The following is a 14,026-nucleotide window of genomic DNA, read 5'->3' as shown; positions in this document are numbered from 1 at the left end:
GAATTATTTGCTTAGATCCATAGTTTCATCATGACTACATGCAAGATGAGTCAAAGCTCTTGAAATTGAATAATAACGGTCCTTGAATCGATCATCTTAAAATCCAAAAATTTACCGACTATGAACCTTTTTATACTAACATCTTCAGCCTTGTATTTTTTATCCATAGCTTTCTATAAAGCTTTCTAAACAACATTTGTACTTTTAATTGAACTATACACATTATGTAGTATATTATCCAATCCATTCAAGATGTAGTTCTTGCACACAAAGTTGTATGATTTCAAGGATCTATAGCTGCACAATTGTAGGATTAGATCATTATCTGATAGATTAGACAAAAACTTAGCAAAGTTCAAGGTAGTTAGATGGAATAACATCTTTTACTTCCACCTCTTAAAATCCAAACCATTGAACTTTTTAGATTTCTTACCATACATCATAAAAAGTGATGGTAGAATTCTCCATACTAAAGTAGTACTTACTGAAGCAACATTGGTTGAGATAATAAATTCTTGAATTGAAGTCATGATAAAATTCTATATTAATAATAATAGCAAAAAATTATAGATGAAAAAATTGGCTTCTAAAAAAAAGGTAAAATACAAAATATATACTTGAAATAATCATAGAAACTAAACAATTTAAAAAGGAAAAATATTGAAACTATGCAAGAATATATTAATCACTTTTATATTGTTTTAACTCAATATGGTATCCTTTTCACATGCATCATACAAATACATTTTGTATAATCAAATAATTAAACAATTATCATGAATATGACAAATAAGATTGCAAAATTACTTGTATAAACTAAACAAAAATTAGATGGTTGAACTAAACATTGTTTTAAATGTTTATTTAAAAAGGATATCACATGCACCAATTCTATATGATCTAAATAAATTGCATGATAGTAACAAACTAAATAGAAGTTAAACTTTAACTTCAAATAAAATTTGCTAATGACCTCTTTAACTAATAAACTAGATTGCAAAAAGGAATAATAAACTAAAAAGAGACTAATGACAATTAAAACCTTAAGATTGTTGCTAAAAAATTAGAAGAGTTACTAGACTAGCGAGCATAATTGTTTCGTTTATAAGCATGCAATTCTTATATCATTCAACCTAAACTTATAATTGATATCAAATTTAAATATTAACATGTGTATTAAGCATATATCCAAACTTGAAAAAAAAATCTAAACAAAAATCCTAGCTTGCATACTCAACTTATTATATATTAAATTTAAACTAAAAGTATGTACTTATTTGTTGAAGCTATTAGAGTCTGATGAAGTTGAATATAAATTGTTGTCAAAAATCAATTCTTTTTTCTTAAGAATTTATTACTTCTCACCTGGTGTCAAAAAGATGTATGTTAAGTCTTTACGATTCCAATAAAACCATATTTTTAAGATGCACTTCTAAACAAGAATCAAGATACATAAATCAAAGAAAATATAACTCAAACTTCTCTATAGAAAGATTGAATTTAAGCTCTAGATTGAGAAAAAACAAAGAAAAAAAAAATTAAAATAGAAGAGAATAAATTAGAAAATAGAGGTGAAGAAGAATATAAAATTTGAAAAATAATGTAGAAACACTTTTATTCAGCTCCCATTTTGTATAGGACTTTGAACCAAAACTGATAAAGAATTAATTTTGATAATTATCAGAATTGTTTCCTATCATTATCAGCTTTAATTACCTGTCATCAATCAAAATTAAAGTTGACAATTTTGACTTTAAATTCGATGTTTGGTTTGAATAAAAATTGTTTAGAAACTATTTAGACTCTCATGGGTTAGACAAATTAATAAGCTGATAAAAAAATAATTCTTCATGGGCCAAAATATTGTAAACCCAAACCCAAGTCCAAAATAGGTTGGCAGTAAAAAATAATTTTTTATAATCTAAAAAATTATTTTACTGTAAACTCAAATATATCTAAGCCTTAGCCCGGCTTGAAGCTTGAGCATGAGCCATTATATAAACAATAAGAAAATTTTATTTTAAAGCTTGAGTGTTTTTTAGGCCCAATATTAACTATTTATCTTCCCACTATATAAACAATAAGAAAATATTGTTTCTTGGTAATAGAGAGTCTGGTTTTATTTTTAGGTATTTGTTTAACTTTTTGTTTTTTGTAAGGGATATGTTAACATTATTCTTGTAAATTAAGTAAACAATTATTTGAGGTTGTGGGTATTTTATTTGTTATTATGAGTAATTAGGTTAGTTTGGTTAATTAATGAAAATGTTTAATAAGATTTTTTCTTTAATAAGTTAATTTATGGTACTTTTTAAAATTTATTTATAGGTATAATTTGTTATTTATTTTGTTAAATTAAGTAAAACATTGTTTAAGGTTCTGGGTATTTTATTTGTTATTATGAGTAATTAGGTTAGTTTGGTTAATTAATGAAATTTTTTAATGATATTTGTTCTTTAGTAAGTTAATTTATGGTACTTTTTAAAATTTATTTATAGGTATAATTTGTTATTTATTTTGTTAAATTAAGTAAAAACTTATTTAAGGTTGTGGGTATTTTATTTGTTATTATGAGTAATTAGGTTAGTTTGGTTAATTAATGAAAATGTTTAATAATATTTGTTCTTTAGTAAGTTAATTTATGGAACTTTTTAAAATTTATTTATAGGTATAATTTGTTATTTATTTTGTTCTCCATATAAATAAGTGGATAAATAATTTATGATGTAATCTATATTAATTTTTTTCCTTTTATTTATTTTTAAATAATTTGCAACCAAATCGTTTGAAATTCAAGTGAAAATTGGTGCAAGTTGCAAATAAATTGCAGCTTCAATGGTGTTTGGAAGGGTGGTAGCAGTTACTTTTCAAAGTACGTTTGGCTAAAAAATACATCGAAAAAATAATTTTTCGTGTTTTTAAAAATTATTTTTAACATTAACTCATCAAAACAATCCAAAAACATAAAAAATAATTTTAAGCAAAAAAAATTAAATTTTTAGAAAACACGTTTCAACTACGCTCCTAAATGCTACTTTCAACTGTTTTGGTCTCATTTGAAACTTCTTTTGCGGTTACAAATACATCATTCTTTTTTAATGATTATGAGAGTGTTGATCTTAATTTTAAAATTTAATAAATTAAGGAATGTAATATTTTTTTTAATTAAATGGAAGAGTTTTTAATGAGTTTGAATCCCACTCCATCAAATTAGGAAAACACTTGTGGCTAGTTTTAAGGTAGTGTTTGGTTATTATCCTGGGAGAGAAAGAACAGAGATAGTGAAGATACAAATATATTTGGTTAAAGATACATAAATAAAGATATAAAAACAAATATGTCCCGAGACAATTTTGAAGTGAACTTTTGTACTTTCAAAATAGAAGTATAGAAAGGACATGTCTCTAGAAACAATATATATTATTATATATTTTTAAAATATCATTGTAAAAAACTCTCAATTCTAAAATTATTCAATTACAACATGTAATAATAAAGATTGTTATTATCATAATTTTAAAATCCAATTCTGGAGTCGCTTTAGGACAAGACCCGGGTCATGGGATCGGGTTGACTCAAGCTGACCCGAGTTGATATAAGAATAAAAGTAGTTATTATCATAGTTTTAAAAACTAATTCGAGGGTTGAGTTAAGGTAAGACCCAAGTCATGGGTTAGGTTGACCATTGACCCAACTTAACATAAGAAAAAAAATGATTATTATCATAGTTTTAAACCCCAACTTGGGGTCGACCCAGGGTAAGATCTAAGTCATGTTTTAGAAAAATCAACTCAGGTTGACCCAAGTCAATATATGGATAAAAGTGGTTACTATCATAGTTTTAAAACTCGACTCAAGAATTGATTTGAGATAATGTTTGGATTATGAGTTGGGAAGGTCAGCTTGAGTCGACCCAAAAAGTTCTTTTATAAAAAAAACAATCAAGGCAACCTTGTTTTGACAAAAAAAAAAAAAATTCACAAAAAAGTCAAATGATTTTTTATCCATGTTTTATCTCGGCTTAGGCTAGGCCAATCCTTTCTTTGTTTTTTCTTAAACTCGGCGATCCAAACCTTAGTTTAGCCAAGTTCTGGGTCAACCCTTAATGTTAGTCCGAGTTTTATAACCAGTGATATTATAATATCATTAATCATGTTTTATCTCGGCTTAGACTAGGCTAATCCTTTCTTTATTTTTTCTTAAACTCGGCGATCCAGACCTTAGTTTATTCAAGTTCTGGGTCAACCCATCGGGTTAGTCCGAGTTTTATAACTAGTGATACTATAATATCATTAATCTCAACACTTAAATATAATCTAAAATAAAAATAATAATATTTAATTATTTTTTAAATATATAAGTTTGATAATAATACATATTAAGAATGAAATAGATTTTCTTATATTTTTTATGGTAAATATTTATATGAAGCTAAAAATTAATAATAGTATGAGAAAATATATAATAACATTATTTCATTGATCGAAGTTTTGATTTGAAAGAAACATATGAAATCTAAGAAGTTATGGGACCATATATATAACGGAGATTCAAATCATGCATCGGGAAGGGAAGGGTAATAAAGGATAGGTCAGGTGCTGGTGCCTGGTAGGACTAGAAGGTTGTTGACAGATCGTAGACTTCTTCTTCATCTTACTCTTCAGATCTTGTTCAGCAGCTAGCGTGCACTCCTCCTGCAAACAGTTCTACAGGGTATGAAGGATTCACTATTAAAATCCTTATTATACATTTAATCATTTATATCTTCTCAAGGAATTCCTCGTGCTACTTCTAGAAATTAAAAGAGAATTGTTTTTGCCAGGGCCCTTAGGCTTTCTTCACCGGATTCTTTCTATTTTTCATATGGCAATTAAAATATAGGGTTGCTGAAGAAGAGGTTGATATCTTGCCAGATACGTATTGAGAAACCTGTAGCCAAGCATAATATTATGGCGCACCCTTTCTTTCACTTTTTCATTGGAAATTCAAATTCACAGGTGGTTTACATTATTTAGTTTCATGTACTTAGCAAGCCATTTCATGGACGAAGGAGTTGTTCATCCTTAGCAGAAATTAAATTTGTGTCTAACTGGATCATATTGTCTATTCCAGTATAAGCATGAGCATGATTCTTCTTCTTCTTGTTTGCCTTTTCTTTTTGGTTTTGCACGGCCTCTTGTAGATCGAAATTTAGTCTATCTTTTCTATCCAATAAAAGCTAGCAAACATACCATGTTAAAATTCTGGACTTGATGAGTATTTTAATTGATTAGATAATATTCTATTTATCACTTAAACTAACGTCAAACGATTTTAATTATATACCAGGAATTTACTAAGCTAGGCATGATACATTCCAGGTTTTTGTTTGCCTTGTTTAATGGTATAATCAGAAGAATTCACAACATCAACAACAACAAAAATAAAATAAAGAAGAAGGAACACGAGCAGCACTAGGTCTAACATAGTACACAAGCGACACTCACTAACACACAAAAACATGGGTCAAATGCGCATGCAGGAGGCACACAATTAGTTAACGAGTAAAACGCTCGATCCCCTATTAAGAACAGTAATTACGAGTTTATAATCTCCATGCTTGGGGTCTGGGCTGGAAGTAGACATATCGTAAGCAAGAACAGCTAGCTAGCTTTAGCCAGATAAGGGCTAGCTTAGGGATTGGGGATTTTTTAAGTAATATAATACATGGTTCAGTTCCTGCAATCCTGGCAACAACACTGTAGAAAATAATAAGAAATGAGCAAGTGGAGTTTAATGAAAGTATATTTGGTAAGAAATTGTGGGTTTTTTTTCTTTCTTTTTTCTGGGGAGTGAGGTGGAGGAGATGCAATTCGTGGCATAGCATGCATCCATGGTGGGGGCGAGGATATGGGGAAGAGAAGGGAGAGAGGAAATAAAAATAAAAATGTTTCCTATGCATACAGCAGGTGTGTCGAGCAAGGGAGGTGGATGAGGGTACACAGGCTGATAGGCCATAACCCACTCTTGTTCTTATTTCAATCATCAATGCACAAGGCTCCATACTATCATCTCTTATTTCTGGATTTTACCCATACTACCTTCCTCATTTTGAAGTATGTTTTTTCTTTTTTCTTGGTTTGAACACATATAAATGTTCATTATTTTAAGAGAAGTGCCCGTTTTTTCACGGATTAAATAAGTGTACCCATCTTGTAATGTCATATATGACCTTTTTTCCCTGCATTTATGTTTTTAGTTTAAAGTTGTTTATGGGTATGATAGCGGTTGTTTTTTTAAAAAAATTTATTTCAAAATATATTATAATAATATTTTTTTATTTTTTAAAAAATTATTTTTGACATTAACATATCAATTATCTGAAAACATTAAAAAATATTACTTTAAAGAAATAAAATAAAAAATTTTTAAATTTTTTAAAAGGCTATCGAAATGTAATATTAAACACACGCTTAAAAGGTAAAAGACTTTTGGGATGAAAAGTAATCAAAAAAAAAAAGAATCTTGATTCTTGATGTGCAATGAGAAGAATGGCAGTTTCTTCGTTTAAAACGATCATTCTTGTTATTCTTACAGTTTTCCAACTAACTTTTCTTCCTTGGTTCTAATCAAACTTTCACCCTCTGGACAGATAAAAAACAATTTTATGGCTTTATTTGCTTTTACAATCTATCGTTAGTTAGGACATAACTCGTCACGTGCCCCGCCCTCTGCTATGGGATGGGGCCACAAAAAAAAAAAAAAAAAAAAAATTCAATGCAAAAAAATAGAAATAATGTTATAGAAAGAAATTATTTGCATGCCTGCATGTTGCTGCTGCGAAGCGATTTTGAAACATGTATTTATTTAATTCTGTGATAATAAGAATAATCCCAATATTATCAATTATAGAGAAAAATATATATTTTTTTAGTTAAAATTTTATTTTTTTATCAATGCATTTCTTTTTTTTTTTGGACGACTTTACAAGTAGGAGGATTTTCTAAATGAAAATCTAATACAACTAAAGAAAAATTCAGAAGAATTCAAATGATTTTAATAAAGGAGTAAGAAATATTTTTTTCCTAAAAAACCCTTGTTCTTATTAATGTTTTTGCAACCAAAAACATGTCCTTTTTATTAGAAAAATTCCTTTTTTTAAATAAAAACTTAGAACACATAAAAAGAAATTTTCAATAAAAAAACAAAAAAATCATGTCATCATAATTCTGATGTAGCCATATAAAATTTTTTCATAAAAACTAATTTGAGAAAAGTATATAAAATAATTAACATAAAAAATAAAAAAAAATATTCTCATTGAATATTGAAAATTAATTGATAATATCACCATAAAAGCTCAAATCTAATTTGAAAAGTAAGGATTTTAATAGTAAAAAAGTTGATAATGTTAATTAAAAACAAAAAAATAAATGTCATTTTTCTCGTAAGAAGCAAAAAATAGATGCAAGGTAGATATTTTACCTCATCTATTATTCTCAAATTTTATTCTCTTATTCTTATTTATCTTAAAGGCTAATTATGGTCGTTAATTATATATGATTTGTTCTTAAAAATGTATCATACAAATATAATTCATTTATTCAAAATTAAATGGGAAAACAATATTTAATTTTCTTATGATAATTAAAATAAATATTATTAAAAAACTCTAATGATTTAAATTCTATGAAATAATATGAGAAAATTTAAACTTAAGGGATTAAATGAAACTTTTATGTGTTTTCTATAAAAAAATCTTTCGTCTATCTCTTTATGTCAATTATAGTTCCCAATCTCTCAATTCATTTTTCAGAAATAAAATTGATCATTAATAAAATAAAACATGATTAGAATAGAATAAATAACACTAAACCATTCAACAACATACATTTTAGGTAAGTGAGAGAAAATAGAATAAAACATATCTAAGCACATAAAATATAATTTTAAGTGATGAAATTGAAAAAAAATAAAGTTCATTCACCGGATTGTAAACCTTGTAAAATAAAGGGACTAAAATGAGAAAATTAGACAAAATGTATAGTAAATAAACAAATTTTGTGTTAACTATGGATTGTGACAATGAAATTTACTTGGGTATGGTATGTAATTAAGAGGAGCATGGGGGTGTTTTAGTATTTTCACGTTGTCTTTTCTATTTTTTATTCAAAAAGTTGCTAGTGCGTATTCACACACCCTAGTGAGTGGGCAGCGCTCGCGCCATTAAGAAGGCGTGTGAGACGCTTTCTAGAGGCCTAATATGGCCAAACATCATCTAGATAGATGTGTAGACGTGCCTTCTTCCACATGGTGTAACGTGTGTATACATATCATGGATGAATTGTCGCTAGTGATTGATTGTTTGTGTTTTTTCTTTTTTTTCTCTCTCCTGACAACTAAAGTGCACAATTATCCTCTGTTTGTTTATTGTTTGCTTCTGTTTGTTTACTGTTTGCTTGGGTTTGGCATGACTGCCAGACCCAAGAGACATAAAGTTGTGGATTGCAACAGTAAAACTTACTTGGGTATGGTGTGTAATTAAGAGCAGCATGAAGATGTTTTAGTATTTTTCATGTTGTCTTTTCTATTTTTTATTCGAAAAGCTGCTAGCATGCGTTCACATGCCCCAGTTAGTGGGCGGCGCTCGCTCCATCAAGGAGGCGCGTGAGACGCCTCCCGGAGGTCAAATCTGACCAAACGACGTCTAGATTGGTGCACAGATGTTTTCTCTTCTACATGGTGCGGTGCGTGTAGACATATCATGAATAGATTGTTGCCAGTGATCGCTTGTTTTTGTTTTTTCATTCTTTTCTTTCTCTTAACAACTAAAATGCATGATTGTTTTTTGTTTGTTTGTTATTTGCTTGGATCTAATATAATTACTAACTCAAATGAATTAAAATATTCTCTATACTTTTAATATACTTTTTATATTATTTTTAAAATAATATTGGCATGTTCGGAGGACGAGTCAATATACTCGTAAGAAAGAAAGGGTGTTCATACTTTTGATGGGTTTAAAGAAAAGAAGTGGTCCACGCGTGCCAATATTACATAGGCTGCATGTGTGAGTCGACAAGAGGAGGAGAGCAAGCGTGCTATGAGGAGCAATCACGTGTACGTGTAAACGTTTATATAAACAAACAAACAGAGGCACTCAAGATCACTACCGCCCGAGAAATAAACCAAACAAAACCAAGGCGGTCATCCTTCCTTTCGTTTGACATACACAAACAATACTAAGTAGGCAAAGAGGAAGAATCATGAATTAATTAAGCATAGTTGTGAGTGAACCGAGCGATCAGAACTAAAATGGAGATCATAGAGACAACTACTCTGCAGCAGCAATCAATGTCGTCTAAGTTCAAGAGGATTTGTGTTTTTTGTGGGAGTAGTCAAGGCAAGAAGACTAGCTATCAAGTTGCTGCTATTGACCTTGGCAACGAATTGGTATCTTTTTTTTTTTAATATATCTATTTGTCTCTGCCTGCCCATTGCTTTGCATGTTCTTTTCTTTGCTAAAACAAGAAATAAAAGAGCATTTGGCTATGGATTTATAAACATTGTGAAAGCTTTCTTATGTTTGTAACTCGGCGCTCACGAGTCTCGACATTTTACTTGTGCTAAATTTGGAAACTTTCTTCTTAATTATTCTGCCTTTTTTTTTAATTCTTTCTTGAAGGGATATATGCTTTAATGTACAAACAAGAACACATTTTTCTTCCGTCAAAAACTTGACCATCCATCATTCTTTACATAAGGATATCTGAGCCCATACATAACCACATTAACAGATTTCCTGGAAAAGACCTCATTTTGGTTTCCTGATAATTATATTGTGGTTTTATTTTGCAGGTCTCAAGGAATATTGATCTGGTCTATGGAGGAGGTAGCATAGGTTTGATGGGTTTGGTTTCACAAGCTGTTCATGATGGTGGTCGTCATGTTATTGGGTAATCAAGCCTTTCCTTCATGTCCAAGTTTTGTCTTCTAATTCATGCATTGAAATAACATTGAGATGAGTTGAGAAACAAAATCAGTGAGCTGGGTCGTGATTTTTCTGTCATATTATTGTCTCTCTGCAGAGTTATTCCCAAGACGCTCATGCCTCGAGAGGTATGTCTGCTAGACCCAGTAAAAATAAAGTCTCCTACCTTTTCATATATTTTCTTCAAGGAAAAAGGCTCCAACTTTATTCTTCTTTTCTTAATTTTTCTTTACTGGATTTGAATAAAAATAGATTTTTGGCTTTTCATTTTCTTTTCTATTGATAGTCTTCCTTGCTTTTGGCTACTTTCTTTATCTACTTCCATCTTTCCATTGTATAAACATATATTTTTTTGTTTGTTTCTCAAGGCTTCTGTTCCTCTGATGAATACATCATAGCCTTATCCACTGCCTGCTTGGTAATTGGCACGTAGCATTAGACCTTTTGCATATATAATCTTGGTTTGTATTTGCTACTGTCATCTCTGGTTAGTTCATTACAAGTAGAGTATTTACTTCCTGTGTTTTTCTTGCCTGGATTCTTCTAAAATTCGAATTTACTTTTCTTTTAAGCTAAAGATTTAATGGCTATGAAGTTGCTGAGTTGAATACTATGGATTGAGTCCACCACTCCTGCAAACACTCATTATTGCTTCACTGCACAACACTCCAAATTCCAGACACACACTCTCTCACACGCAGACACACAATTTTGATCTTTTTATTTTCTTTGACTGTGCCTGTGGTGCCCTTTTGCAGCTGACTGGTGAAACAGTAGGAGAAGTGAAGGCAGTTGCAGATATGCATCAAAGGAAGGCAGAGATGGCTAAGCATTCTGATGCTTTTATTGCCTTACCAGGTTAGTTATAAACTCTGCAAAATTCACACTTGCATGAAAATTTGAAAGAAATTCAATAAATCATATATACAATCAGTTGGTTCTCTTTCCTTTTTACGAATTTTATAATGTCAGATTGGCCATATCTCATGTTTTGATTCTTGGAGTTCCGAGGATGCCTGAAAGCACTTTTCTTTGTCTGCTGTCTCAATTGCTGACTATTAACACTCAAGAAAAAGCACAACCTAACCCTCACAAAAGAATAAAAAAGGAAGAGAGACAAAAAAGGAAAAAAAAGCCCAAATTAACTGAACCGCTGAAAATACATTCCTGCAAATGCTCATCAGATTATTGATTGTGTTTAAGTTAACCCCTTTACAAGATGAAATATGAAATGAAAAGGAACTATGGATCTTTATTTCTAATAGTTATATACTTTATGTCATTATCCTTTTGATATGATCTTTCATTTTCCTGATCCTCCTTGTGTCGCTAAACAAGTGGCCCCACACACAAATTATGAGGAGAACGTTGACTGTCAAAAGTGTCTAAAGACGTCAACTTAATTAGCACAAAGTGTCTAGGATTTTTTTGTTTTTAAACGAAGGGTCTAGGCTATAGTTCTGTTGTATGTTATTTCTATAAATGGCGTCATCTGGTAATGCTGTGAAAACAACCGTGTTAAGCCTCTTTTACCACATCCTTTTAAACCTTCCATCACCAGCGCAATACTCATTATTACAAAGAAACAATTCAAACCCAGGTTTTTGACCCATCAACATCTTACATTGAAAAGTAGAGCTTATAGTGAAGTCTGCAACTGTGGCTACTGGCTCATATGCTCCTTTCCTCTGATGTAGTTCTACGGCCTGTAAATGTTACAGTGCCATTTATTTCTTAGCATATTGAGGGCAACGAACGCACAAACACACTCTTGTGTATTTGTGCCAACTAGCACCAGTACCTAATAGGCAATGATGGGAAATGGAAGACATGCTTGGACAGAATGGCCCATTTATCTCCTCATGGACTCCATTTTGTAATAGAATACACAACCCCAGTAAAAAATTGAAAGACATCCACTCTGTAACGTGATAAAAGTAGAGCCATTATCACCTTCATGGGTTGGCAGAAGATTATGTCCCTGCTATGAAGTAATGTAACTCTAAATCCACAAAAGTTGAGGTCAAGATGTAGAAATGAAGTAATGATTATCCTAGAGGTCATGATTGCAACTATTTAAGCTGGAGAGTAAATTGTAACAAATAAACATACATATAGTATAAACATGCAGAGCGAACAGATATTACTGATTTTTGGTACTAAATAATTGACATGTCCTGTATTCCTTGCTGCTGATATTACATTTCTAAGCTACGTGTCCTTTCCGGCTACAATTAAACATATGTACAGTTCTCAAATGCCTCTTATGTTCTGCCATGAAGTAATTTGGATTAGAATGTTAATTTTGAAATACTACATGTTTTAAATATAGGTGGTTATGGAACGCTGGAAGAGTTACTTGAAGTCATAACCTGGGCTCAACTCGGAATTCATGACAAACCGGTGATTTCCATGTTTACAATACTGATACCATGTTATGCCCTACTGCTGTAATGTCTGCAGGAGACGTCTCAACTGCTTTATCTATTTTAAGGAACTAACAATGCATCCTGTTTCCACATTGTGAAGGTTGGATTGCTTAATGTTGATGGATACTACAATTCCTTACTCTCGTTTATTGACAAAGCTGTGGAAGAGGGATTTATTAATCCCAGTGCACGCAACATTATCGTTTCTGCACCAACAGCAAAAGAGCTGGTGAAGAAACTGGAGGTTTGCTAACGAAACCATATCTCCTTAGTCCTTGCCTAAGCTTAGAAGATTTTACTTCTTAAATTCATCAAACTAATCTTAACTTAGCAAAAAATATTTGTTCATGCTTATAACTTTACATCGAAATAGCACACACCTGATACGTGAAAGCCTACTTGCCCTGTTTCATTAGGTTAATTATCTTCCTTTTAAAAGGCTAATATTAAAACTTTCCTTGGTGTGAAATACAAGGATAATACTGAAATTTTGTTCATCATGTTTACTTGCTGAATATCATAGGAGTACGTCCCCTGTCATGAAAGAGTTGCGTCAAAGTTGAGCTGGGAAATTGAGCAACTTGGCTGCTCTCAAAATCATGATATCTCTAGGTGATTTGCGGAAGATTGCACTAAAGGAGTAGATGGGAGTTTGGAAGTAAAAGTAGCCCATTTTGGACAATCACTATTGAAATTTCCGTTGTGGGAAATTCTTTTTGTAAATTATTGCAATTAATCTCAATATGTTTAAGCTTCTTAAGAGCCCTTCTAGTGAATTTGGTGTTTCTGTTAAGCTGTAATTAAGTACTAGATGCTTATGAAAATTCCCATTTTAAATGTCGAGTAATTTATGTTCCAAGTGTTAACTATCTTTCACTTGCCTATTCGTTTCCTTGCAAGTTCATTTGCTTTCATTTCTTAATCAATTAGTTTCTCTTTCTCCATCCTTCTTGCTTTTAAAAGCTCTGGATTAAAAAAAAAAAATTGAGAGTAAAAGTTTTGACAAATTGTTTCACCTGACTTCATTCAACACGGATGAGAAGATAACTTTGGCAATTAGTTACTTATGAGATAGGTGTCACATGCTATCCCACGGGTTGATTTATTTATTTATTTTAATATAAAAAGAGATGTTAAAACTAAAAAAATAAATAAATCTAAGATTGATTAACTTGATTGGGTTTAATAAGCTTGGCTATTTTTAATAACAAGAATAAAAAATGACATTAAATAAATTGAGAAAAAAATGACAATGAAAAAAAAGGTAAAAAAAACCCAACCCAAATCTATCCAAGTTAACATGCTGAATATGTAACTTGTTCTTGACATCAGGGTAATCTTATATAAAAAAATAGAATAAAATCATGAAGTTTAATTATCAAACAACTCAATGTTGAAGGGTGAAATTGAAAAAAAAAACATGAATCAAATTAGGTTAACCTACTAACCCTAGTCACAACATAAAATTTGGATAACCCTATAAAGATTGATGCTAAATGAAGAAGTTGAATTAAAAAGGAAAAATTACTCTAAGCATCCTATGGTTTGATTTTTTTTTCCACTTTGCAACTAAGTTTTCAAATATTACACTTTGCAACTTGAAATTTAAAGGCGAAATAACACTTCA

At 30.6% G+C, this 14,026-nt stretch overlaps 1 protein-coding gene across 1 annotated transcript; it reads left to right on the top strand.

Annotated features, from left to right (window-relative positions):
• The first annotated feature begins 9,153 nt into the window (after window positions 1–9,153).
• Window positions 9,154–13,270, top strand: LOC7486482 (cytokinin riboside 5'-monophosphate phosphoribohydrolase LOG3). The gene is made up of 7 exons (XM_002323433.4): window positions 9,154–9,432; window positions 9,838–9,935; window positions 10,068–10,098; window positions 10,729–10,828; window positions 12,303–12,373; window positions 12,500–12,643; window positions 12,923–13,270. The coding sequence occupies exons 1-7, from the start codon at window positions 9,295–9,297 to the stop codon at window positions 13,013–13,015; spliced, it is 675 nt and encodes a 224-aa protein (XP_002323469.2). The 5' UTR covers window positions 9,154–9,294; the 3' UTR covers window positions 13,016–13,270.
• Window positions 13,271–14,026: the final 756 nt, after the last annotated feature.

Source organism: Populus trichocarpa, chromosome 16, assembly GCF_000002775.5.
Source record: "Populus trichocarpa isolate Nisqually-1 chromosome 16, P.trichocarpa_v4.1, whole genome shotgun sequence".
Classification (NCBI taxonomy): Eukaryota; Viridiplantae; Streptophyta; class Magnoliopsida; order Malpighiales; family Salicaceae; genus Populus; species Populus trichocarpa.
The sequence above is the reverse complement of the archived record's forward strand: the minus strand, read 5'-3'. Positions and strand labels throughout refer to the sequence as shown.